Here is a 27,833-nt window from a genome sequence, read left to right as displayed (position 1 = left end):
CTACTTGATCCTTAATAGAAAATCACGAAATTCCATTGTAATATCAAAATGACTGATACCTTCACTTTAGATTTAGCATATGAATTACGTGCCTCTGTGTCTAGTGTCATTACTCTTGGGGAAACATAACAAGGAACATTTTTGTGGTGTAACCTCTAGGTGGGAGCATTTGCTTAAAAATGCTCGGACTTGCTGTTTGAGAAGGGCCCAGCAGCACTCTTTACTTGAGCTGCCTTAAGACAAATTTAAGTTCACAACAACAGAAACCTCTGAAAACAGTGCAGACGTTCTCAATTCTAAGAATAGAGGTTAGATTTGAATTGTAAGTGGCAGAAATGTGTTGTATAAATGAAATGTCTCTTTTGCTGCAGAAACATTGGTTGTTTCAGCTGAATCTCGTGTGATAACAGGAAGTCCAAGAGGGAACATTTTGGCACAGTGTCTTAAAATGGTAGTTACCAGCTGATCTGTTGGCCAAAACAAACAGTCTGAAGTGTACTGTTTAACTTGATGCTCAAAGCTGAGCGAACTGAAGGAAGTATTAAATTCAGAATCAAAGGTGTGAAATATTATTAGTAAAAACCACAACCGGACAGTTACTCAGCTACTCCTGAGATACAAAGCCTAGCACACTGAAATGTTTCTAATTAATACAGCTGTATTCTGGAAATCACATCACACTAAAGGGCATGTTGTTTGTTTTTTAAGGTTATCCGAAAGGTTTTAAAGTGTTTGATAAACTTCAGGCAGTCTCTCATAGCTCATGTGCTACGTTGATCAGCTTTTCTGATCAGAACCATGGTTCTCAAATTTCTACTCCAGTTTGGAAATTAATTGACAGCGAGGTTCAATATTGTGGTTTATAAAAACAAGGCTTAGAAACCTGTTCCAGATACTCACAACTCTTGTGTTAAGTGTTTTTTTTAAGTTTAATCTCAATTAACAAAATAGATTTCCTTTATTTTCAGTGTGTATATACTTGAATCAGATCTTTTCTTCACGCTTTTGTGTTCTAAAACAACTTCTGTATCGAAGAGATTTAGTTCTTTACCTTTCCATGTATGGTGCATGTATGATAATTTGCTGAAACTAGGAATTGTTCTTGTTGCTAGTCTTTGATCTCTTTTTTTCACTGCGTGAGCCTTTTGTGGTATGGTGTCCAAAGTTTGAACAAAATAGTCTACGAGAGATCTTTCTAGTGCTTTATAAACCTTAAGCATAACTTCCCCCAGTATAAATTCCACATTTATACCTTCTTTGCTTTTTTGTTGCTTCCTCAAATTGATGAAAACATAAAACTATGTGCAGTTCTGATTTTGTTTAAATCTCTCTGTATTTCCCTTGCAGTGCTTTCTGTTTACTGCTCACCCAAATTTTGACAAATAAAATACTTTACTTTATCAGAATGGAAATTGTTTATGTAGTTCAGGAAGATGCCCCAGATCACTGCCACACTACGGTTTATATCTTGTCTCTTTAGACGTTGTGCTCCACGAAAAGATGTCCTGTATCCTGTTTCCCACCAAGTTCATTTCTGTGGCTTTTATCGAAACATGTTTTTACCGGGGACCTTATCAAAAGCTACGCGTATCATGTTGTATGGTTTCGCTTGATCAATTATTGCTTGTTTGAAAAATTTGAATAAGTTGAACAAGACTCTCCCTTTCTAAATCCGTGCTGGGTGTCTCTTAAAATGCCAGATTTTTCTGTGTGTCTTTTTAAATTTAGCACTGTCGTTTTCACATTTTTACCCGTTGTATTGGTAATACTTAGTGGTCTACACCTTTGTGGTTCAGCTCCTCCTTGGTTCACCTTTTTTAGGGGGTATTGGATGCTGAAATCATTTGTGAGTAGATTGCATGTCCAGCACGTGGTCAAACTAAGCACTGCTCTAAAACTCCCTAAAAACTAAAATGAGCTCCATGGAAGTAGGAAATTCCACCTTGTTTGGTTATGAGTGATTAATGTCATCTGTCAATCAAATTCCAGTAAAAAATATGGCAGTCAACAGTTCAGTTGAAATACAGGCATTAGGTGATTCCTGTTTGTTTGATGATTCAGATTTTTGTGGTTTTAACTATCAAACTGAATCAGCCCACAATGTGTATAAAGGCCTGTCATGTTCAAGCCCTAATTGTGATCTGTGCATGAGTTGTTGCTGCTGAGTTACCAGACCTTCAGCCTTATCTGATTGACACAGAGCAAGAACATTCAGAACTGTGGGTTTTAAGCTCCAGGTGAAAAGACCTTTGTCTTCAAAACTGACCTCTAAAGTGAGCTGTTAAAGCTGTAGAATCTAACATTCCAGAAGGCTGAAGGCACAGTACATAGGAAGATGGTCTTTTCAGAACCGTCGGCTGTGAAATCTTTATTCCCCTCATGCCCCGTCTGGGCTGTGTTTAGATGAAGCTTTGTTTTGTTGGTCTCCAGAGCCAGACAGCATGCCTGTTGAGCACTCTCCTTGTGCTCGCTGAAGAAGATAAACATGGGGAAACAGCTGCAGATACGGTTGATTGTTAGCTTTCTGTGTGTTCTAGTTTAAACTGAAGTTCAAAGCAGCAAAACTCTGGGCATGGCTGTTTTTTTGTGTGCGCCACAAGCAAAAAGGCTCCATTATGGACGAACAGGTGCACATTCTGAATCTGTAACATTTTATCAAATGCGAGTTTGAAAGCACGCTCTCAAAGGTAGAGACAGCTTAGCTGAAATACAGTCATTCACACCTGTGATGCTTATTTCTTTATAGCCAAGGAAACATTTTACTACAAAGCACCTCAACAACCGACACCACAGCCAGGATGACCCATGTGGAAACCTATCTGTACCTTCACCACAATCCATCTTTAACCTGAATTAATTTGGAAGACTTAGGGCTACACTTCTTCTCCTGGTTTGGGTTTAAAGATCCTCTTCTGTTGGAAAAACCCCACGGATTTCATGGAATGTGTTGTGTTTGTAGTTTAGGACCTCCTAAAGCTTATTATCTATGCACAACTGTGGACTAAAGGGTTTATTACAGTAAAAATATGTGAATACATCCTACTCCCAGTGTAATAAAATGATAAAGGGAGTTAGTATTACCAGATTCCCTCAGCAGACAACACAAACAAGAGTGATGCAGGTCAGGTGGGTGAGAGGACTGTGCACGAAAGAATAAGGTTAAAAAATACGAGTTTTTTTACCTTTGTCAAAAAACAGGTTAGGAATTAAAATCCCATGAATATCACTTGCTCATATTTCGACTTTTTCCATTTCAGTTGGAAAGGAAAAGAAAAAAATAGCCTGTTAAATCATCGTTGCTGGGGCTCCTTCCAGTGTTGCTAAGTGTCACCCAACAGAGTTTCACAGTTTAGCTTGGAGTGCTGCTGGGATTCCTTCAGCGCTTTTAATGTTGTTGTGACTTGAGCCAGCAATTTAGTTAATTTTCTCCTTTTTTCCTTGTAAAAGCTTCAAACACAAAAACCAAAACGGACTAAGCAACTCATTTAACGATGCCAGTTCGCAACAGTAAGAGACACGCACGTACAGTATACAGTCTTTGGCTCTTATACCCCTAGAGATGCGAAACAAAAATGATTTAAAGGCGCAAGATTTGCACTGTTGACCCTGTTTCAGACGTTCTTGTTTTTTCAAGAAGTTTTCCCTTAGCCTGGGATAAGATCACCCACGCACGGTGCTCTCATCTGAGTTTCTCCAGGCTGTGGACTTTTGGAAGCATCCAGACGTGCTTCATGTGCAGTGTACTAATCTGTCTGCTGCTCTGAACAATGCTTGTCTGAAGTGGCCTCTATGCTCGCCCTCCACCACCTGCTATGCCGTACACTTGCCAGGTCCAATTACTCTGATAACCCCGGTCTGGAGCAAATTACTCCGAATTGCTAGGGAGGAAGGGGTCTGTGGATTTGTACCCTGAATGTTAATGTCCGCTACCGTTATCTGCTATTCGCCTGTAAATTAGAAAACCCTGACTTACATCCTGTTTTTAACCCTTGTATGAATTTGGCAGTTATCTTTTTTGTGATCTACTGATTAGTATGGCTGATTGTCTTCCAGACACGTCTTCCTGCAGTGTGATATCTCTTGAAGACCTGGTTTGATTTCTGTATTTTCTGAGCACTATTAAGACATGCAAAGGCTTTGAATTATGCGTAAAGACTGGGAACGCAGCTTCCGGATCGAATGTGGTGGCTCAGTAAAACTGGTCCTACTGTCACTTTGGTTCTCCGAGATATTCACTTCGGTATATTTCAGGTCTTTCTTTTCTGTTGCTTTCTAACACTGGTACTGAAAGATCACAAGCCTCTCAGGCACTTCTTAATTGAAAAGTCTCAGAGAATTTCAAACATTACAGTATATCAACAGGCGTTTCTGGCATACAAAGACATTTGATCTTATTATCAAATAATTGTGATTAGGAATTAGGAAACGTGATTGTAATTGTGCTTCCTTAACTTTGCCAGCTGTGCTGACTTTCATCTGTCTTTCATCATTACGAGGTGCTGTACTATGTGGACCAAACCTTGCTGCTGTATAGAATAGCCCAATACCTAGCTGAGGGAGTTCAAATAAATTCTCTAGATTCTCCACAAAGTACTACATTTTCTTTAAGCGGGTGTGATCCCCCTTCTTTTTTCTCCTGATTTTTGGCATGATCAAGATGGACTTGAAGTGCTAGCCTGCCTTCTTGAGAGTTATGATTCCTCTGCTGGCCCAGATGGTACATAAAATAATAAGAAGAGGAGCTCTTATACTGCTCTGTTCTCTTTAATCCACAGATATGTGTTAAAATGCTGTTTTCACGTTAAAACAGAGAGGTGGAGACTATGGTAATGGCTAACACAGTTTCATTTTTTTTTTCAGTTCACCCTCTATTGGTTTTTAGGTAAAGCAGAAAAAAACAGTGTGAAATGAGAGGAATCCATTTTATTCATCTTGCTTTTTTGGTTGCTAGTTGCTTAATAGACCAAGCGTTCCATGTCCCTGGATTCTTGCATTGTTGTTGATCTTGAAGAAATCCCCTGCATTGATTTGATATTTGTTTGGATGTCGCACAAGGCAGTAAACTGAAATGCTCTGATCCAAAGTGATTATACACCTGTTTTCCTGTCCACAGGTCCAAGCCCAAGTGAGAAACACTAAGACCCAGTTTGATAAACTGAAGAATGATGTGTGTCAGAAAGTAGACATTCTGGGGGCCAGTCGCTGCAACATGCTGTCACATTCCCTTGGCAATTACCAGGTATATTCACGTTGCTGCATTTCCATACACTTATGTGAACTGCATGTCATGTGAAACATTACGCTGCTTTACGCTACAGAACATAATGTCTTCCACGATTAAAAGATGTTTGGCAGAACGGTCGGAACTTCCTAATAACCTGAAAGAACGGCAGAATTACAGCTCCTCGAACTATTTTTAGACTTTTGGCAACTCGGCCCCTCTCAAATTCGGGGTCCAGAAGTTCAAAGTACAAAATCCCAAGCAGTTTCACAAACAGACCTCACTTAAAATGATATTTCTCGTTGTTTTTTTAACGGTAACTGAAGTCTAGTTTCAACTGCCGCTTAAGGAGTTAAATACGTCAAGTTTGAGTGCCGTATGTTTTGTAGGAGTCTCTAACTGGAGACATGGTGATTCAATCCGATCAGCCCACAGTCGTCTGCTGAACCCCTGGGTCCAAGGCTTGGCGAGCTGCTGGGGCTCTTTGTTTTCACTCCAGTATAGCTATCAATACTTAAAATAGATCAATGATTGGAACCTGCAGGCTATAGGCCCATATGGCACACTGTGTGACTAATCCAGGATAATCATAATGCAACATGAAGCACAAATGTTAAGGGTAACATTCATTCATATTTTTGAAAACAAGGGTGTTTTTTGGTGGGGGGAAAAGAAATCTATCTGAAATTCTAAATTTGTGAGGCTTATTGATCAGATTAATTCATCTGAATTATAATTAGTTTTCAAACAAAGATAGAATGAATTTGAGTTAAACAACTACCGGTGAAGGGCACCATGTTGTGTTCATTCACTGACTTAAAATGCTCCACTGTAATATTTCCTTTGAAATAGCAGGTGCCTTTCAAACCCCATCACCATCCAATTCCTTAAAACAGAGTAAGATTTCCTTAAAAAGTACAATTTGAGAAGAATGATATGTGTAGTAGCTAAATTGACTTATGTCAAACTAAAAGTTTTGTTTCCCTCGCAGACCATACAGCTTCACTTTTGGGAAAGAACAGCTCAAATGATGTCAGAGATACATGAAGCATTTAAAGGCTACATTCCTTATGAATTTACTACACTAAAGGTAAGTGTATATATTGATTTTTCTCTTTCATTTTCCTTTTGTATCAAAAAGTCTGGAATTGCCCATTGTTTCATCTTTTTGGATCCTCCCAATTGTGCGTTGCCAGGTCTAAATTTACTTCAGCTTATCCTCTAACGGTCATACCAGCCCAGGATGAGGACTGTTCTTGCCCTTCTCAGAAACGTGCGGGATCAAAGGCCCATGAAAGTTTTCCACAGTGAGTCCCTCAGTGCCCACAGCAGATTGGCACATCGGCACAGGCAGCGATATAGTTCTCATGGGCTACAGTGCTCTGCAAGACCATGGTCCAGGCAAGTCAGAGAATTAGCCATTAAGCGGGAAGCCAGTGATTCTCTGGCTTAGACGAGCTCACACAACAGTGTGCACCACCGCCTGAGAAATCCTGACTAATAAACAAAAACTAATAAAAAAAAATGACTAATAAAAAAAAAGATTCCAGCCAGCAGAGTCCTGACTCTTGGGTTTAACCTGTCTTCTTACTGAGCCGCGCAGCAGTTCTGTTCATTGTAGTCTCTGATATCTACATCCACAAGCTGGGGGTTTGATTGCATGAGTATTAATGCCACAAATGATGAACAAAAGCAAAGCAAGGTTCATGTTGCATTGAACACCCACAAGCTAAAAAAAATGTTCTTGTGAACAATGCCAGAGGTAATTAGTATTACCCTCCAAGTATTTTTAAACGTTGTGATGCTGCAGGGGGGTGCAGGGCTGGAATGTAGACAGTGCCTTCAAGACACTCTCACAACTTTCAGACCGTTAATGCAACATGTTTATCACACCTTATGAAATGACATTCCATAAGCAAAAAGTCAACTGGGAGAATTATTTCTATGAAGACTAGAGAATTTCAATACACTGGAGTAGCAAAAGCTGCCCCTGGTGGAAAAACACAAAAAAAAGGAAAAGACTTGTCGCCATCGTCTTTTAAAGCTCTTTCAAAAGAAAAAAACAAAAACCAACAGCGTCTGGCTGTATTCGTCTGAGCCCTTGTTTCTTTTACTTTTTGTCCTTTTGCTCTTCACATCCCATAAAATAAAGGAAAGCAGCACTTTTTGAACTCATAGCTATTCCTTTTACTACAGCCTCGTCTTGCTCTCTTTTTGTTCTCTCTCTCTCGAAGTACGGTTACAACTTGAGGCTGTGCATCTTTTATTTGAATCCTCTACTTTGAGTTTCTTACATTAGGAGTTTTTTTTCCCTCGTCCTATTTCTTCATACAATTTGTATTTGGCCATGGTGCACTTAGTTCTACTTGATTAATTAGAACAGCTTTTAGGTTTGTACTCATAAGCAGCTGGCGTTGAAGTGAAGCAGTTATGGACTTTTGTTCCCTTGTTGTAAGACAAGAACAACATCTCTCTCTTGGGGCTGAACTTACATCGCCTAGGGAAGGTAGCACACCCGTGCCTTGATTGGAGTGCATCGTCCTCTGGGCGTTTTGCGTCACGGATCTCCCATTCTGCCATCTTGGTGTGGTTAAAACGACCAGTGAAGTCTAAGATTTCTTATAATACCACCTGTTGTTGACAGCACCCCTTGTGACATCACAGCGTCTTTTCTCTTTCTGTCCATAAACAGGATCTGCGGGACCCACTGGAAATGCTCGCGAATGATCCAGAAAAGGAAAAAATGGAGAACATACAAGATGACGTGGACAAGTAAGGAAAACCCATAGGGTGACAGTACAGGAATAGGGACATTGTTTAAAGTGAGGTTTATTTCTTTCTTTGAAGCCTAACAGGGAGTCTTGAGTCACTGAAATGCTGCACAGACATAGTTATTTTTATGGTTGTGGTATGAAGTCACCTCTTCCATTCAAAGTATTTAGGGAAGATTAAACTGACAACGAGAACTGATTTGGTTTGAATCAATGATAGTGTCTCTTAAAACCTAATGATAATTTTAACAGAAATAACCTTGTTGCCTATACATTTCTACCATATATTTGCCAGTATGTAGCCACAATTGCAGAGATTTATGTACCTGCATTGTAAAACTAAATGAGTACGCTCTTTATTTGAAGGCTTTGCCTATAGGGGAACATGGGGTTAACACAAGGAAAAAGTCCAACCATTATTTTAAAAGTTTCAGCTAAAAATGACCATTGGGAGATTGATATTCTAGCCCTGGCTAGGATCCTAACATAAGAATGTATCAAGAAAATAATTGTTTGGTTAAGATGTCGTGACCTGGCCTCTGTTTTAGTTCCATGCTGTTCTTACTAAAGCTTCGCATTATGAATCATCTGCTTTCTGGTCAAACCGCATGGTACTTCTGCTCTAAGCCGGATCTGCAGTGCTTCTGTCACATGCGCATTCCACCCACGTAGCATACTTTTCTACACAGCCGGTAATCTACACTAGCTGCAACTCAGAAGTATATTCTATTCCGCTGTCGATCATAGCGATAAAACGAGCCCTGCAACTTTCCCAACCAGGCTTTGTAATCAAACACCACCTTCAATAAATATACAGTGTTGAATGAATGAAATTATATTTAAATTCCAATATATTACTGTCATTTAGTTTAAGAAGGAGTTGCAGACCGATGTCAGACATTGCAGCTAGTGTAGGGCAGCCTTTAATTTTAGTTCGCTTTCATTATTTGACCTGCGTGCGTTTAACCCATTTCCTATAATTACAATTGCTTCTCTGCTGCAATTTCCTCATCCTTTCTTTGCTTTTCTTTTTGCGTCATCTTCCAGTTTTGTTTTCATCAAAAACCATGCTCATTTAAGAGCCCTCTTTAATCAAACGTAAGTAACTATACCATTACTTGCTGTCCCATTACTGACCATTACTTGCTTATTGGAAATGTGCTGATCATTGCTTTTAAGTCGTGTAATGTGCAATTAATAAGTTCATGTACAAACTGAATAGGCTTGGGTTTTAGTGAAACCCTCATTAAAATAAGTCGGTCCTGGAGCCAAAGAATGAGAATGAGGAGGACTTAGAGGCTGAGCAAAAAAAAAAATAAGGGCACAGATAAATAATTTGTCTTTCATTCCTTTGAATTTTATTTTTTAAAATAAGTTTGATTAATTTAAAACATTAATCAACTGTTAAGTCTAATCGGGGATGGTCGCAGAAGCTTCATAGTTGCAGACGTCTAGATCAGTGTTTCTGAGATGTGATAATTACCTTCTTGAATTCAAAGAGCACGAATTTGTTGATTTTCTCAAGTGGTAAAACAATGTGACAGTTTCCACATTGGAAAATCACCTTCTTATTTAGTAAGTTTAGGAAAGTCTCACAATTAACCATTTTTAGGGAAACATTCTGTTTGGTTCATGCAAAAAAATGACACTTTTCGGTGGATTAGGCAGTAGTGTGTGGATTCCTGGGTCATTTAGGAATTCTACAAATTGCAGAAAACACATTAAGCCAAAAATCTGACTGTCCTGTAACGTTTGTGGTAATCATGCGTTTTAGATTGATTTTGCTGGATGAAGAGAAGCCTGTAGGAGCTGATTCAGAAACAGGTATGTGCAAAAATAAGGTGTCGGTGTCCCCTTTCCCTGGACCTGAAATACTTTTTCCTCAGAAATCATATTACATCATTTTTGTGTTTCATGTTTTCTGTATCTGTGTTTTGTTTGTCTTACAAGAATATTCTTTCTTTGAAATCGCAGTTAGAAGTCATCGCCTCTTCACTAAATCCCAGTAAAGCAAAACGTGTGTGACTTTCTGGGTATTGAATGTTTTTTTTAAAGTTATTAACCATAATGTTTAATCATAATTACTGTACACTGCAGCTCTTTTTTGTGGAAAAGAACAATTGGATACACTATAGTAAGCTAGAGAGTTTTATAGGTGTTTTACATTAAGGATTGTAATGTTAAATGAAAGCAAAGGCAAAAATATTAGTTTTAGAATGTACTTTTACCTGCCATTTAAAGTATTTTTTATGCTTTTCCTCACAGGAAATTACTTTAGTCCTTAAAATTATGGCTTTTAAAATTGACAAGCTGGTAAACTGGTTTCATTGGTTTCCAAAAAGAACAGAAGACAAAATAATTTTTAAAATAATTTGTCTTTTGGTTTTAGCCCAAAGTGCTGATGGACAAAGCAAGGATACAGACAGCTCTTTGTGTGCCAGCTTGAACTCTGGTAAGCAAAGAGTGACAGGTTCTTTCTCACTAAGTACAGATTTGCTTGCTTTGCATTCACACGCATAATGGAAACAAAAATGGAACTAGTCAATTTGCATCTGTGATATTGCGTGAAATATACAGAAAGAGAGGTTAGTGGTCTTTTCCTCTCTGTCAACGCAAGTAGCATATACACTTTTCATGCATCTAATTCCAGAACAAAAAGGAAGACTTAAGCCCACAACTTCTGGGGGGTTTGCTGTCAAAACACAGTACACAGGAGCTACTGAATTTTCAGTTGTTTTTTCGATACAAAGGCATGATAATCCAAATATAATTCATTTCTATGTTTTTTTCAGGCAATTTCTTGACCTAGACAGAGCAGAAAAGTAGCCGTATTTTGTACCTGTATTAAATTCTTCTCATTGCCTGCGTCACCTTATTGTATATTGTAGAGCTAATAATCTTGAGACGCAAAAACCTAATTTTCATTGCCAGAAGGTGCTTTTTAATTTTCTTAATTGGCCTAGGGTTTGATTATGTCTAATGTTCTCGGGAGCTTTTCAGCCAGGAGTTCTGGTTTCTTCAACCAGCAACCGAAGACATGCTGACTGGGTTAGACTGACGCTTCTAAATTTTCCCATCATTCACATTGCTGCGGTGGATCTCTGTGCTGTTCGGGGGAGAGCAGTCGCGTGCTCTCGGGCCTGCAATGATCCTCACCAGGATAAGTAGGCTACTGATAAGAGATGGGCGCTTTCTGTTTTAAGTAACACCCGACGTCCTAACACGAAGGGACTGATTGCCAGCAAACCCCTGTTGTTAAGAGCTGCCGAGCCTGGCTTATCGATCATGTGAACTAACAGGTAGACCGAGCGACACGGCGAAGACACTCACAGAGGCTGCTGATGACGACCTGCTAATGATTCTCGACACCCTCAACACCCCCTCCAGCCCCACAGCCCCCTGGAGTCCGGTCACACAGTTCTGTGACATGGGTAAAGAAGGCCATTGGTTCTCTTATTCTGGTGGTGGGCACTAAGTGAAACATCTTCTACCCTACCAGAGGGAATTCCTGCTTTCCTCTTTAGAATTTTTATTGTAGCATTTTCGAGCCTGCTTACTGTACATCTTATAGAGACTCTCATCTTGACTTCTCACCTGTTGTTCCTACGTCATCACATCTGCGCTACAAATATTTCATCTGCTTCCCAGAAATCCCTTCAATATTGACATTGAAGTTCTTTTTATTACCGACAAGGCACTTCACCGGCTTTGGCCTGAGTGTCTTCCAGAACAGGACTTCTTGAGTGTTTTCTAGCTCATCTCTTGAGATCTTTAATGGAGGATCTTTCTGAAATTGCCAGAATTTCACTGACTGTAAAAATGACGGTGTTACAAATGCTGTTCATAGCTTTGGGCCACAGCATATATCGAATACCAGAACACCTTTCACATTAAAGGTGATAATTTGATAATGTAATCTGAAAACTGTAAACATACTATACTGAATTCTACTGGGATTCAGATTTTTCCAGTGTTGTAAAGTGATCGTGTGTGAAATTCCAAACCACTAAGTAAAAAGTGTGTAGTATGAAAGTACTTGAATTCCAGGTAAATAGCAAAACATAGATGCAGAGGCTTTTAATAAGTGTTTGTTACGGGGGGGAAAAGTACATTTTCTTTATTTTAAGATATTTTAAAAACGTTTCAGTATTACGGTTTTAAAATATGTAATAATAATAATTGCTTACACTTATATAGCGCCTTTCTGGACACTCCACTCAAAGCGCTTTACAGGTAATGGGGACTCCCCTCCACCACCACCAATGTGCAGCGTCCACCTGGATGATGCGACGGCAGCCATAGTGCGCCAGAACGCTCACCCACACACCAGCTCTCAGTGGGGAGGAGAGCAGAGTAATGAAGCCAATTCATAGAGGGGGATTATTAGGAGGCCATGATTGGTAAGGGCCGATTGGAAATCTGGCCAGGACACCGGGGTTACACCCCTACTCTTTTCGAGAAGCGCCCTGGGATTTTTAATGACCACAGTCAGGACCTCGGTTTTACGTCTCATCCGAAGGACGGCGCCTGTTTACAGTATAGTGTCCCCATCACTATACTGGGGCATTAGGACCCACATGGACCGCAGGGTGAGCGCCTCCTGCTGCCCCCAATAACACCTCTTCCAGCAGCAACCTTAGTTTTTCCCAGGAGTCTCCCATCCAGGTACTGGCCAGGCTCACACCTGCTGAGCTTCGGTGGGTTGGCAGTTGAGTTGCAGGGTGATACAGCTGCTGGTTTTAGGCTTGTCAGGCACTCTTGAAAATTTGTCAGCATCAGTTTTAGAACACATTCCAACAATGGGAAGAAAAGTGTTGTTTCACTGTATATCTTTACCACTTTTCTGTGTGGTAACCAGGATACCCACGATAGGTAATAGGGGCTAGATGGTGAGGCACATCTAGTGGTTGGTGAGTGCTGTTACCAGTTTTTTAATAGGCAGGAAAACAGACATAAACACAGCTGTATGGTAAAAAACCAGTGCTATTTATTAGTTTACAGTGTGAGAAAATACAAAACTACAAACATAAAAGCCTAGCACTTCTTTAAGCTCCTAGCTTAACGTCTTCCTGTGTTCCTCTCTAATAACACACCAGGCAGCTAAGCTGCGTGCTGGCTTCAAAACATTCACAATGAAAACCACACGTTTCTCTGAAAAAAAGCTGCCTCACACTGACTGACCTCTCTCCCTCGCTCTACTGTATCTCTCTGGTTTTCTTCTTTGAGGCCTCGCCTTACTGGTTTTCAAGTCATCACCTGACCAGTTGTCTTCTCCCATTGGTCAGGTGACTGAGTGTGGCAGGACAGTCCCCATTGCTTTCTGGGAAATGGAGCTCAGGCCAGAATGTAGTTCGTACCTGAACCTGACGTCTCCTCACAATGTTTTCTGTCTTTACTTTAGACACATTCTTTAGGAGATCAGGCTGTTGTTATACCCACTCTTTTAGAAAGTGTATGAAGATCTTATTGCTGTTTAAAGCAGGCAGCAATTTTAAGGTCTTATTCTATCTAAACTAAAATATACCAATTTCACCCCTCAACTATATAAAGTCACAAATGAAGATGAGCATGGTGAATGCAGTTTGTGTTAAAAATACAAGGAAAATTAAAACTGCCATTGGATAACAGTTTCATCCATTTCATTTCAAGCCATTAGGAAGATTGCATCTCTAGAACATTCTGGACCAGGTGTTGACTTACGCACAAGATCCTGCTTATAGTAAAACCTAAAAACGATCAAACCATTACCATTTCTACCCGTTGAGAGACTTGCGTGTTTTTCGTGAAAGACCGGTGTCCCAAAACTCGTTTTGTTTCTCTCCAGTTCCGAAGGACCTGTTGGCAGACCTGCCTGAAGGAGAGGATGCGGAACGGAGCGACCTGTCCTTTCTGAAGGACCTGTTGAGCCCAGGGCCTGCTGGGAATGAGGAGTTCAACAGAGAGTGGCACGATGCCTTTGGCAACTTTGAGGCCAGCACGGCCTCTGCCCCACTCCCGGGCCCCACAGCGGCCCTGTCACCCGATCAGCCCTCGAGCCCCACTGGCTTCTTACCCTCCCAGCTCCTTGATCGCAGCTTCAGCTCCACAGGTCAGTGGTGCCTGGAAATGAGCACTTCACCGCCTAATGATTTGGGACATATTGGAACTGTGTTTGCCTTCTTGTAGAAGAGATAGTGCCTCATCCCTGCAGAGTTCCAGACACCGATCGACTCATAAAGGCTGTAATGCCCGCACGTGGTGGCCTAACACCCTATTAGTATAATAATAATTCCTTACACTTATATAGTTCTTTTCTGGAATCTCCATTCAAAGTGCTTTACAGGTAATGGGGAATCCCACTACTGCCACCAATGTGTAGTCCCCAACTGGATGATGCTTATTAATTATTTTTGAATAGGTGTTTCCATTTTTTGTCCACATGCAACTGGGAGAGTGTGTTCGTTTTGGTTTCATGCCTTCTGCGTCTGAATCGCCTTCATTAAGGTTTGCCTCATGTTGTCTTGTGTCTCAGGATGGGCCACACCTCCCATGTTCCAGGCTCAGCCATTGCAAACTCCTCAGGCTCCCTCTCAGCCGGTTAGCCCACCCACGCCTCCTCCGAATGCCCCAAAGATGACAAGCAAGGGTGAGTGCACTTGGTGCCGGGAAGAAGCTGTGTCTTGTTTGGTATGATGTAGTACAATTCAGTATTCAGTACAATTCAGTATTGCAAGGTTGGCAGGTACACATCAGCAGACAATAGCAAACCCACAGTATCCTTCCTCTTCAGGTTTTTGTAAAAGTTCTTGGCAGTAAAGATATCAAAATCATGCATTTTCTCATCTTTAGAATTTTCTGCAAACAGCTGAGTAGTAGACGGTAACAATGACAAATTGTCCAAACTAAACGAGTTAACACATTTTGGATCCTAACACTTTTTTTTTGTTTTAAAGTGTTCTTTTGTCATATGCTTTTAGGCTATAAAGGCTTGATGTAGTATGGTAAGAGAAACTGTTTTTTAGAGTAAAATGAGGTTATTAAGTGAGGGCTACAGTGATCATTTCAGTCAAGATCACCACCTCACATCAATTATCGAAGTGATGGTGGCTCGACTCCCTCCATCAATCACGTGGTTTAGCATTAGAATAGTTTAAAGTGCATCTTGTCAATCGCCGTAATTCAACTGGCGTTTATCCCTCTTTTTGCACATTTCGGAGTGAAAGTGCCTAGGGCCTAGGGACACCAAAATCCGGCCCTGCTTTAACGCTCAGCTGATGGCACGTCCCAGACTCAAACCAGGAAAGAGTGGACTGTTAGGGCCAGCCTGAGGCCACCCTTTACTGATTGTCCCACTTTTTTTAAGTGGGAGAAGTAGTAGGTTGGATCATTATTTCCTGATTCTTTTTAGTAGTTCAACCAGAGGTTTCTTCATCCATCCACTTTCTAACCGGTTCATCCGATGAGCAAGCAACAGGCGCAAGGCAGGGTTCACCTTGGATGGGACACCTGTCCATCACAGGGCACACACACACACATACACCAGGGCCAGTTTTCCCAGAAGCCAGTTTACCTGCCTGTATATCTTTGAACTTTGGGAGGGAACCAGAGCACCCAGTAGACTTACTCACACCAACACACAAACTTACCAGGAACTGGACTGAGGACCTCAGTACTACAATGAAGCCATACTAACCACTGCATCGCTAGCTTTTGCTTTTTAGACACCAGTAATTCTCCTACCCTTGGCATATTGCATCTAGCTTACTTACTGGTGAGCAGCAGCATTTTTAACTTGATTCTGAAGGGATCCACAGAGAGCAATAGAATGTGTGAACAGGTGGTAACGTATATGTTCATGCATTTGAGGTGATATACAGTACACTCATGCATTTGCACTGTATTCACAGTTTATTTTGACCCTGCCCTTTAATAAAGGATACCTGGTGTAATCTGAATTATTAGCAGGGAGGATGAAACAGCTTCGTAGTGCCTTCACAGCTCTGGGCAGACTGACCAGTCTTATTGACAAACCAAAACCTATAATGTGCTTGGCTTAAATTTAGGGAAAGGAGATTTATTTTCATTATGGTCGAGGAACTATTTGTCCCATTTTAAATCCACAAAGATTTGCTTATACGTAAATGTTTTTTTGTATAGGCACTAAAGGCTGTTTGGGGACAGACTGGTTGTGCTGAGCTGTATTTCCTCAGCTCGTCATGTGATGATTTTTGTCCAGTTTTGACTGTATTAGGTTTCGTCTGCGTGGGTAATTGATTGGACGGAGGGCGTAGAAGCTCTGGAACTCACTCCAACTGTACATAGCCTGTAAACATTAGTTTGTGAGTCTTGGCCTTATGTGTTTGTCGCTCACTGAATTTTGAATTGTCTTGACTGTTTCCCACTCATCACATGATTCATAGAAAATGACCACATGAACGTTGTGCCCATTGCTTGCTGGGAGAGACCCCGGCTCCCCCCTACCACCCCGATTTGGATGTAGTGGTTCGGAAATAAACGGTATTTGCTATAATTTGAAATAACCGCTGATTCCTTTGTGAACTCGAGGCCCGAAACAGAGTTCTCCTTTTTGTCATGTTGTGTAACAGGAGTGAGAAATGATTTCTGGGTTTGTTATGGCTGGAGCCCTTTCATGAGGGGGAGCTGGGAATGACTGGGTTTGGACAAGGGCGATGCCCACTCTTCGTGTGAAAGCGTTTGCGCCGCGTTCACAAAAGCCCCAAGATTCAGGCGGAGGGCTGTTGATTCAGCCGCAACGCAGGGCTCTCTGTCTGCCGCCAGCTGGTTTGCATGACTGCACGGACTCAGACATCTTTCCTCTCGTTCCCTCCCCCCCTCTGTCCCCTTGCATTTCCTCCATGGCCATCAATCTGTGCCTGGGACATCCACGCAGAGTCCTCAGGATAAGTAGCTGCCATCCAGTATCCGAACTGCAGGAAGAAAACTTAAGTTCCGTTGCTGAGAAAATTCCAGTTTTCTGTTTTATAGGAAAAAATGAGCTCAGTAACGTATATAAGTATAGGTCAAAGATCGAAAGATTTCTGTTTACCAGGTATTAATGGCAGGACGACATGCAGAAAGGTCGCTTTATCTGATGACGGTGAACTCCTTTGTGTCGGCCCTCTTGGTGATCATTATTTCCCCATGGCTTCTCGGCCCTGTTTGGAGCCCTTGTGTAAAACACACAGGCCTCGCTGTGGACCCACACTGCTCTCACATACTTGCTGTTTTTACAGCCTGGCACTTCATGATGAAGCATTTAAGCTTATTATTGTCCCAAAGCATTCCCACACGGATCAGTCAGCTGTTTTCTGAACTTTGTTTCTTTAGGTTTCTAAGTAACTGCTTTACAGAGTCATCAGTAGGTGGCACTTTAGATATTCAAGCCTGAAACAGCTCGTGGAAGTACAGGGCCCTCCTCAGCTACAGCACTGAATACTGTACATTTGAATAGAAGGGGTAGGATTCAGATCTTTCATTTTTTTACAAGCCCAATTTTCTACTTTGTGTTTATGACCTATTCTTAAGGTATTTTAAGAAAACATTTGGATTACTTTAAGAATTCCTTTACGAATTGCGTAATCTTTCTGATTTTACATTGACACAGTGAGGCAGGAGCTTTGAAAGCCCTGGAAAGCTTTAGGAGTACTTTGATTGCTACCAGTTGCAGTTTCCCGTAATGTTATTAATTTCATATCCAATTTCTGTGAAGAACCTTTTTTTTTACCAGTTTTTGTTCTGGGAACCATTAGAACCATTGTTCGTTTTTGTTTATAACAGCTATCAGCAGTCTAATTCTAAAGACACCAGCTGTTAGTAGTATTGTGCTTCTCGTATTTTTAAAACAGAAGGCGGTTGGAAAATGCTGCCAATTCTGAAAACATGAAAAAAATCTGCCAATTAAGCAGGAAAGAGACTCACGAGGGAGCCAAGACTCTACAGCTGGTATTTAAGAAGCTCTCGCAGATGAACTAACTGGGAGTGGGGTGCCTTCACAACTATTGAATTCCACAGCAGGTGGATCTGAGAGAGAAAGATCAGGCGTGGAGCGCAAACACTTTCACAGTGATTGCAGCCTTATCACACACGCAGACGAACCTGTCCCTAATCCGTCCAGGAATAAACCCTCTGTCACTTTGATAGTTCCAAGGCACATTTTCGAACTCGCTTGCCTCTTAGCGAAAACCAACCAGAATCGAATTTGTCTCGTGATGAATGAGTGAAAGATGAGAGATAGGTATGTCTGAAGCACTGAATGGCGTGAGCTCAACTCTGTGGGGAATTAAGCCTTTATGAAAAAAGCCGAAGAAGGCCATTAGACAGCATTCTCTGGAGGGGACTCAGGTCACCCATTTCAGTTTTAAAAGGGCTTGACATCATTGAGCAACGCAGGCTCCTTTACTTTTGACCCCATGCTCTGGGTTATGGTATCAGCTTCTTTGGAAATGGGAGACGCCCACTGTGAGGATTTGAAATATTTATCATCGCCGCAGGAGTTATCTTTCACACGCTTGCATGCAGCCTAAACTTGAAAAATCCCATTATTGAACGAGGGGAAGGCAGACCAGAAACGGCTTTGGTTTCAGATCTCGGGAACCAAGTTGTCAGGGCTGATCGGTCACAACAGAAAGATACAGTGGATAAATAGAAAATGACTTTTTTAATATACATTCTTGGCCTATTGAAAATGTGTCTTCTTGTAATGACTGTTGTAGTTTCAAGTTTCATCTTGACATCCCAGTAGTATTTATACAAAGTTCCGCTGTGCCTGCTGTGATTTTCTCTCTTAGAGCTGTCAGTTTTTCCCCGTTCCACATTAATTTGTGTTGGAATTCCAGCTTGTTTGGGTAACTAGAGAAGCCTGGGTTCTGCCTGCTGCTTATTTATTTATTTGATGTTGGATTTTGTTTACACGGGCAGAGTGCTGACCTTCTGAGCTGGCTTCTAGTGTCCAAATGACAGTATCTGCAGAATCCATGTCCATAAACGTCCTGGGATAAACTAGTGGAAAAAATATTAATGCTGACATTGCTTTCGTTATGCTGTATTCCATGTTGGTTTTGCAAAATGAGTTCTGTTTTTTTTTTGTAATACCTCTGATGAAATAAAGTGGAACACCCACAGGCATGATTTAAAGGGGAATTGCAGTCCCAATTTCTCAAACTCATTATTAAACCGTGGTGACAAGTTCATTGACGGTATAGATACATTTACCAATTTTGAATTAAGCACAAAACCGTGAAAATTCTGCAAGGACTGGAAGTCGCCATGTTGTCGCAAAACCCCTGGTCTCTCCACGGGCAAGAGCGCAAGTTCCTTGTGATGTGAGGAGGCCCTTCCCACTCACTAGTCACTGTGCTGGCTAATGAGAGGCGATGCACGAGCGATAAGTACAGGTTATGCAGCAGATATTTCACCACAGAAAGTTTCCAACGTGATCTGCCCACAGAGTTAACGAGTAAAATTTGTCGACAAAGCCGCCTCGAGAGTCGAGAGCAATACTTCTGTTGCCAAGTTTTCACAAGCCTGCTTGTTTGCAATGTAATAAGGCCACCACACGTTGCCTCATTCTGATCCGCAGAACATGGCGCTGCTTGTCTCTTTTATGATGTCTTTTGAAGGTTTTACAAGTTCAATTCAATTCAGTTTTATTCGAATAGCGCTTTTTACAATGGACAAGGTCACAAAGCAGCTTTGCGGATTTCCGGGCCTGAACACCCCAGTGACCAAGCTTAAGGCGACAGTGGCAAGGAACAAGTCCCTCAGATTAAAGTAGGAAGAAACCTTGAGAGGAACCAAGGCTCAAAAGGGGAGCCTATCCTCCTCTGGCCGGCACCGGGTTACTGTGTAGCTGTGTTGTAGTGCACTCATCGATGCCGATTCTTTCTAGCCCCCGAAATATAAAAATAGCTTTGCAGTTCTCCTTTAAGCACTATTGTCCATGGAGTGTCTTATTAATACCCTGTCTCAGGCAGGGCTGGCAGATTTAACACACAGCTCTCGTTTCATCCCTCATTCTAACTCCCCTGCATCCTTCTTCTCCCCTGCAGCCTCCAAAAGCTCCCGCAGGGACATGTCGGCCTGGTTCAACCTGTTTGCCGACCTGGACCCTCTGGCCAACCCAGATGCGATCGGCCGCTCGGACGACGAGCTGTTAAACGCCTGAAGGGGGCGCCGGTGGGAGAGGACGGTGTGACCAACACGAGGGTCCGGCCCCCCCGCGGACTGGTTAGGTTCGGCTGGGTTGTGGGGCGTGGGTCGTCATCTTGCCTCATAATTCTGGACCGCCTTGCGAGAAAGACAGGGTTATCGATTTCTCCCAAGATACAACTTAGCCTATAAAGACAACCTTTCATCTTTAAACTGGGGAGGAGCGTTGTCACAGAAAATCGTGTGTGAAAAGAAAGAGACTCGCTCTCCTTGGCCGAGACTCAGCTCCGTGAGGTTAGCGTCCGTAAATGAGAAAAACAAAGCAAATTCTTGAGTCTGCAGGGTTTATGACCCCGGAGAATCTCTCCATTTGGATCAACAAGTACATAATTAACTCTTAAATTTGTATTATTTTTAAGGTTTTTCTGAACTTCAAACCGAAAGATCTGGTTCCGTATGTTTTTGTATAAGGAGTTGAGCAGATACAGAGTTTAATTGAAAAGTAAACCAGATGGAACAGGTTTGCTGACAGAAGAAGTCAGGCTTGATGTTAAAGCTGGAATGACCAGTTTTCTGTATCTGTCGATTTCTAAAAAAGTCGATGCATCTTTTAATCAAAGCTGTGGAACGGTAAAAATACAACAGCTCAGATCTCTGGATTAAATAACCACAGTGATCAAATCGACCCATTTGTGCACTCTGCAGCTCAAGAAATTGATTTATTTTCTTTCACACATGGAGTCGCTGAGTCTGAAGAGGAGTTAGCAAAGAAGCTCTCTGCTCAGGCAAAACTCTGAAACAGAAGACCAAAAAATTCAGTGTGTTGTATCGTCTATCAGATGACGCAGTGTGTCAGTGGATCAGCTCATCTTTAGCTGAAAACACATGGTTTAATCACATGGGTGATTAAGTGACTGAATTGCAATATTGTTTCATTTCCCGTGGTCAGAGAGCTGAGAGTAAAACCCTGTTCTGTCTGGCAGTCCTCTGGAATTATGGCACCAGGTGTCCACCCTAGAAATAGACCTTTTGAGTTCTTATGCATTACTGTAGTCAAAGGGACTTGATGTAATGGGAAATGATATTGTTTTTAATGCTGTTTTTTGTGTTTTGGTTTTTAAAACAGTATTTAATATGAATGACATTTTCACATTCCCCCGGCTCTGAATTCGCTACAATGAGACTGGAAGCCAGCAGGGCTGTCCACTGAATGATTAAAACTGAAGTGCAGCTCAAATAAAGTGTTCTGTGCTAAAGCTGATAACCATTAGGATGGTGTTTCTTCAGTTCTCTTCAAATGATCACACAATATACTCGGTAAAATAAAACAGCTAAGGAATAATAGGTACACTATATGTGCTACAATTATTATGATCGTTTATTTAGTTATATACTTCAGCACAAGAGCACCAAAAACATTTCAGTCTGTATTATTTATGTAGTTCTGGAGATATCTAAATAAAGCAACGATAGAGCAAATAGTGAGAAATTGCTAACAAAGAATCCAGTAGCCAGCACTAGTGAAACCTCCTTTCAACAGACAGAAGCTGGACTATTATTTATTGCGCACAAAATAAATTTAAGCAGCTTCTGTGCTGTTTGTTTCTACCTTGAAATTGTCAAGGTTTCTACTGTAGTCGTTACAGGAAAAAAAAACTGCTGTTTTCTTTAGCTTTGGCTCATAGTGAGAAAAAAGATATAGCAAATGGGGAATATATTTTATTAACTCTAAATGGCTGCCAATGGTTAGATGGCTGAGAATATAATAGGGAAGAAGCTAACAAGGTTTGGAGTATATTTGGGAATGTTGTGTGAATTAGTGGCTTGTGTGAAGATGCCACTGGAATGCAGTGGTGATGTGAGGTTTCTTTTGGAATCCAATGTTCCATGTGCTACAGATCTAACAGTCCCAGACGAGAAATACTTCTGTTGTATGAACCACTTAAGACATCAGCATCCCAAAAGCACACTTACACATGCCCAGCACTTTACTTTCTCACTGCCTGGCACTGCTGGATCGTCTGTGACCATGCAGTCCTACTGTTTCAAACCTGGTCTGCTTGTGTAAAGGTTGCATTGACTTTATTTAAGACTGTTTACTTGGTTTTCAGTGTGTAAAGCAGCCTTTTCATTAAATAGAAATGTTTCATCGAATGGGATGGGTTAAAAAGATTTTAAATTCTTAAAAAAATAGACATTGGATAAATTGCTTAGCATTTTTGAGTGAATCAGAAAACAAAGACTAGCTTAGAACTCGATAAGACGATAAGGCTGAGATGTTTAAGATAAACCCATACCGCATATACAGACAGAATTTGTCTGGCCTTTCAAATCATGATGAATATATGACCAAAATTTAACAGCAAATGTAGCTGGTCTTCCTGCCACTGCAAAGAACTGTAATGGCTTCACAAACTCTGCCTGGCAGTAGTTGTGGACTTTAAAATGTTATTTTAGGGAAGCTGGTTTAGAACTTGAACGCTATTGATCTGTAAAATCTGTCAGGAGGGACGAGGTATTCTGCTGCTGAAGAGAGGCTGTAGGAATAAAAATGAAAATGATCATCAGGAGAAATGTTTGAAGCATGCGAAGAGGATAATTCTGAAGAGTGTAATGGCAACTTCCTCGCCTCAAAATTGTCCTGGCTGTAGATACAGAAAATGATTGTCCATTTTACCCTTAAATCTGCACCCACTATGCACACTTCATGTCTGCAGTACTGCTTTTTCCAGCTAGTAAAAGCTTTGAGCAGTGGCATCTTTCATGACTCAAGAATCTCAGTAGACGAAGGCTGTGGAGTTTTCTTACATTGTACCGCTGAAAACAAAAGTGGTGATTGCAGTATATCTGGAAGCAACACTTGCCTTGCTGTTACAAACTGGCCATTGCATTTTTATGTGTGTTTATTTTGAAATGTGTTTTAATGTGTGCTGTTCTAAGTTACCTGCATTTATAAAGAAACTGTTAGGACATTTATAGAATGTCCTGTACACCTAACTGTTTCAGTGGTGCAGAGATTGTCATGAAATCTGTGTATGAATTCTGCATTAATGGCTAAGCAGACCATAGATCATAAGTTTTAATACAGGTTGACAGTATGTGCCTTTTAGAAGACAATATGATGAAACGGTACAACCAATTTTATATTGCTAAAGTTCCTTGTTTTGTCTGTGAAATTTGCCCTGATAATGCAAAGAAATGAAAGCGATGCAGGAAATCAGTGGGGAATCTGGGATTCAAGTGATCATTTTTATCCATGATCCCGTTTATTGTAACGTTAAAGGTTTTGAAATCACATCTGTCTTTTTCCAACACATTCAATCAAAGGAAAGACTCAATTACATCACATTCAGTTTCCATGTATGAGTCTAGGGACCAGTCGGATTCAGCACAAAACAGAGCACATATGGGACTTCTGCATAGTAGGATATAGGACCTCTGAGATGTTGGCCTGTTCTGATTAGTATCACAATGAGCACTGCCGCCACAGTGAGCTAATTAAATTTGAAGTAAATGTGCATTTTATAGCCCTCAGAATGATCTTCATTCTTCAAAACAATTTGAATTGAGGCCCCCTTTTCCTTTTTGGGAAACTTTTTCTGGTTTGGTTATCGGGCATCATTTTGTGAAAGACCCAGGCCCCGGCCTTGCAGTGCTACCGTCTTTCTGCTTTTCAAACATACTTTTCAGTCACTTAGACCGATACGGTTATTGCTCTCAATGGAGCTTGTATTCCCCCTGGGGAGACTGCTGGAGCACAATCACTCCAAGTTCCTAGATTCTCATCTGAGACGTTGTGAGAGCAGGGCTGTTTCTCACCTCTCGTAGATGTATTTGAAATGGTTAACCTGTTTTACTCACTCACTGCCATGAAGAGAAGAGCATGTTTAACTGTTAACTCTTTATCCTCCCTTCTTTGTTTCCCAACAAATCTTTTGTGTGGCTTCAGTTGACACTACAGGTATGTTCTTTTCTCGCATTAGGAGTTCAGAAGTGTGGTTGTGGGTTTTTCTGATTAATGAAAAAAAATGCAAATGAATGTGCAGTATTGATCTTTTCAGTCATGTTTTTTTTTTTAGTGAAGGAGAGATCACTAATGTTTCGTTTTGTTTTTATTTTTCACACGGGCGAGAATGTATTTCCAAGAGGATCACAAATTCTTTTGATCTTAACACTATTTTTTTCCAATCTATACCTGTATTGATAAAAAAAACATGTTTGCTTGAATCTTAAAACTTTGTACACAAAAAATAAAGGTTTGGGAGTCATTCTAACATATTCAAACTTTTCTGTACTTGTTCTTGAGTTGGATGTGGACTGATATGTGACATAGTCTGGCATTGTGTCCGATCATTTACTCTATTTCTATTGTTAGTCACATAATAATTAATAGCTTACACTTTTATAGCGCTTTTCTGGACACTCCACTCAAAGCGCTTTACAGGTAATGGGGATCCCCTCCACCACCACCAGTGTGCAGCCCCACCTGGACGATGCGACGGCAGCCATAGTGCGCCAGAACGCTCACCACACATCAGCTATCAGTGGGGAGGAGAGCAGAGTAATGAAGCCAATTCATAGATGGGGATTATTAGGAGGCCATGATTGGTAAAGGCCAGGGGGAAATTTGGCCAGGACGCCGGGGTTACGCCCCTACTCTTTTTGGGAAACGCCCTGGGATTTGTAATGACCACAGAGTCAGGACCTCGGTTTTATGTCTCATCCGAAGGACGGCACCCTTTTACTTTATAGTGTCCCTGTCACTATACTGGGGCATTAGTACGCACAGACCGCTGAGTGAGCGCCCCCAATAACACCTCTTCCAGCAGCAACCTTAGTTTTTCCCAGGAGGTCTCCATCCAGGTACTGGCCAGGCTCACACCTGCTGAGCTTCGGTGGGTTGCCAGTTGTGAGTTGTGAGGGTGATATGGCTGCTGGCTGTAGTGGTTATTATATTAAAACTTATATCAAATTATAAAAAGGCTGTCGGAAACACCAGATACACAGTTACTTTGTCTTATGTGTGATACTATTCTGAATATTCTAATCTTTGCGCTGTTTCTTCCCTTGCCAGTGTGTTTCACTAGTCGAGCCTTGGTGAGCTCATACTTGTCACCACTCTGCGTGAAACCGTGTTGATCTGGGGGGGTTGAGGTTGCTGGGCGGCAGCTCAGATTTCTGCTGGAAATGCAGAGAATGCTGTACTGCCTCTTGCTGCTTTCACAAGTCTTGTAAAAATAGGCTGAATTCACTCTGCCCCCAAGGGTTGTAGAACAAACGTCCCTAAAACAGCAGTGCTACACGTTGTCTCCTCAGCAAAAAAAAAGGTTTATTGCCAAGACTCAGATTAGAGACTCAATTTGCTTTTTCCAGCTAGTAAAAGCGTTGAGCGAAGAAGTCATTCCTTTCTTTTTATGTTAGGGTCATCTCTCCTGTGATGAAGTGAAAGATATGGAAAATGTTTCCAGTATTCTTCGTTTGTGCATCTTCCATAATGTGCTATAACCTTCCCACTCCTGATTAATAATCAAATAAACCTTGTTCTGGCAGATGTTAATTCTTACCATCACATTCCCAGAGGGCTGGGGTGCCTGCCAACCTTGTAAAACATTTACTGGCAAGTGGTCTGATGCATCGATGCCTTTTATACAACGCAATGTTTCTGATGCTGAAAAAAAATGTACTGTTTTTGACTTGCTATTATTTCCTTGAAATGAGCAGCTCTTTTGGTTTCAGATGTGAATGCCTGTTTTATTCGGTGTTGATTCCTTGCAGATGCTTGACTTTCTTTTGTGACGCAAGACGTATCGGGCTTTAAATGGAGCAGACAGGAAAAAAGGCATTGAAATATTTTTGCATGGTATATTTTGGTCTAAAATGCTTCCATTCTCTGTTGGATGCTTATAAATGGCTGAATGGGAGCAATTACTATCATGAACTGTGAACAATATTACCGTCCTCGTTTATTCCAGTGGTTTTAGCACACAAAACAAGCCCCCTGCCTCAAGCCCCAGTGATTCCAGACAGTGTCTTCTGCCGTTACTGTTCACTGTGCTTAGTTTCTATTTTCAGGATTATATAGACTATTGGAAATATTACCTAAGTAATTAAAAATAATAAGGAAAATAAAATGGTCTATGCAGTGCATATCCAAAGATCTTATGTGTAAGATCTACAATCTGTTTTCCTTAATGTAGTGTTTGCTTAAATATTCCAAGCATCTGTAGGTGCACATACCATAAAAGGCATGACTTAACCTTTCCTGAAACCTCTTAACAGTAAGGCATTCCTAGTAAACTAAATTAGAAAGGAAAATGCACACAGCCAGTATGGAGCAGGAAACATCAGATGGTATCTTGTGAAATTGTAAAGGTACTGATTTAGAAGCTTTGGTGTGGAACTCAAATGGTGTTTGTTTACTCGAAAGCTATTAGAAGAATATGCTAGTTATCAGGTAATTCTTTGTTCGTGTTGCAGCACACCAGGTTGATTTTGGTCAGTATTGGAATAGGAGATTTATACAGAAAATGAGGTGGTGCTCTTCCCTCTGCATTTCCAGTGCAATGTCCCAACATAGCAAGATGCTAGTGTCCTACCTAAATTCCTCTTTTTTTTTCCTCTAAATTTCCCCCTTACGTAATCTGGTGATGCAATGCAGCAGCTATATCATCCTGCAGCCCACTGACGCTCAGCAGGTGTGAGACTGGTCAGTACCTGGATGGCTTGGGAATAACTAGAGTTTCTGCTGGAAGTATTGTTAGAGGGACCGGTAGGGCGCTCACCCTGTGGTCTGTGTGGGTCCTAATGCTCCAGTCTAGCGACGGGGACACTATAGTGTGAAAAAGGCGCCGTCCTTCGGATGAGACGTAATACTGAGGTCCTGACTCTCTGTGGTCTTTAAAAATCCTAGGGCGTTTCTCAAAGAGTAGGGGACTTACCCCGGCATCCTGGCCAAATTTCCTAATAATCCCCCTCTCTGAACTGGCCTCATCACTCTGCTCTCCTCCCCACTGATAGCTGGTGTGTGGTGAGTGTACTGGCACTCTCTGGCCACCGTCACATCATCCAGGTGGGGCTGCACATTGGTGGTGGTGGAGGGGAGTCTCCATTACCTGTAAAGTGCTTCAAGTGGAGTGTCCAGAAAAGCTCTATATAGGTGGGAGGATTATTCTTCATTATTACTGCATGTACAAATCAACATTTTAGTTTGCTGTTTTGCAGTGCTGGCAGCCCTGGTTTTGATTCCAGTCCTTGGGTGTTATCTGTGTGGAGTTTGTATGTTCACCCCTTGTTCATGTGGGTTTCCTCCAGGTGGTTTCCTCCCACACTCCAAACACATACTGGTAAATTAACTGGCCCTGTGTATGTCCTGCGATGGACTGGTTGGAAAATGGTGATCCAGCACTTCAATGGTGAATGACCTGTGAAGTGCTCTGTGATCCTTTAGAATAAAAAGTGCTATGTGACTGCAATTAATTTAATTATTAGTGATCAGATAATTTTCTCTTTGTACAATATGAAATATTTTACATAGGGAAATGGCTCTCTGGTTCATAGAGCACGTTTTTGGTCAAAATGTTTCCAGAAAGTTAAATAACTTGTCGGCTATGGTTCTTCGTTATAAAAACAAATCCAACTAGTGGATCAGATAAGATCAAGGGCAATTAAAAAAAAGGCACAACTAGTCAAACCAA

At 41.3% G+C, this 27,833-nt stretch overlaps 1 protein-coding gene across 4 annotated transcripts in view; it reads left to right on the top strand.

The window, feature by feature from the left end:
• The window catches only part of ical1 (islet cell autoantigen 1-like), a 43,007-nt gene extending 18,590 nt beyond the window's left edge, over positions 1–24,417 (top strand). For 2 of the 4 annotated variants that reach the window (XM_015359375.2, XM_015359374.2), the window contains exons 8-17: positions 5,114–5,239; positions 6,213–6,311; positions 7,914–7,993; positions 9,040–9,090; positions 9,767–9,816; positions 10,382–10,444; positions 11,292–11,423; positions 13,817–14,080; positions 14,504–14,617; positions 20,040–24,417. In XM_015359375.2, coding sequence (XP_015214861.2) covers positions 5,114–5,239; positions 6,213–6,311; positions 7,914–7,993; positions 9,040–9,090; positions 9,767–9,816; positions 10,382–10,444; positions 11,292–11,423; positions 13,817–14,080; positions 14,504–14,617; positions 20,040–20,155 — 1,095 coding nt within the window. In that variant the 3' untranslated portion in view covers positions 20,156–24,417. The remainder of the gene's footprint in view (positions 1–5,113; positions 5,240–6,212; positions 6,312–7,913; positions 7,994–9,039; positions 9,091–9,766; positions 9,817–10,381; positions 10,445–11,291; positions 11,424–13,816; positions 14,081–14,503; positions 14,618–20,039) is intronic. The other 2 variants (XM_006636763.3, XM_015359377.2) reach the window with 2 other exon arrangements.
• The last annotated feature ends 3,416 nt before the right edge of the window (positions 24,418–27,833 follow it).

The sequence above is a fragment of the Lepisosteus oculatus genome, chromosome 12 (assembly GCF_040954835.1).
Source record: "Lepisosteus oculatus isolate fLepOcu1 chromosome 12, fLepOcu1.hap2, whole genome shotgun sequence".
NCBI lineage: Eukaryota > Metazoa > Chordata > Actinopteri > Semionotiformes > Lepisosteidae > Lepisosteus > Lepisosteus oculatus.
Note: the sequence above shows the minus strand (reverse complement) of the source record. Positions and strands in the feature narration are given on the sequence as shown.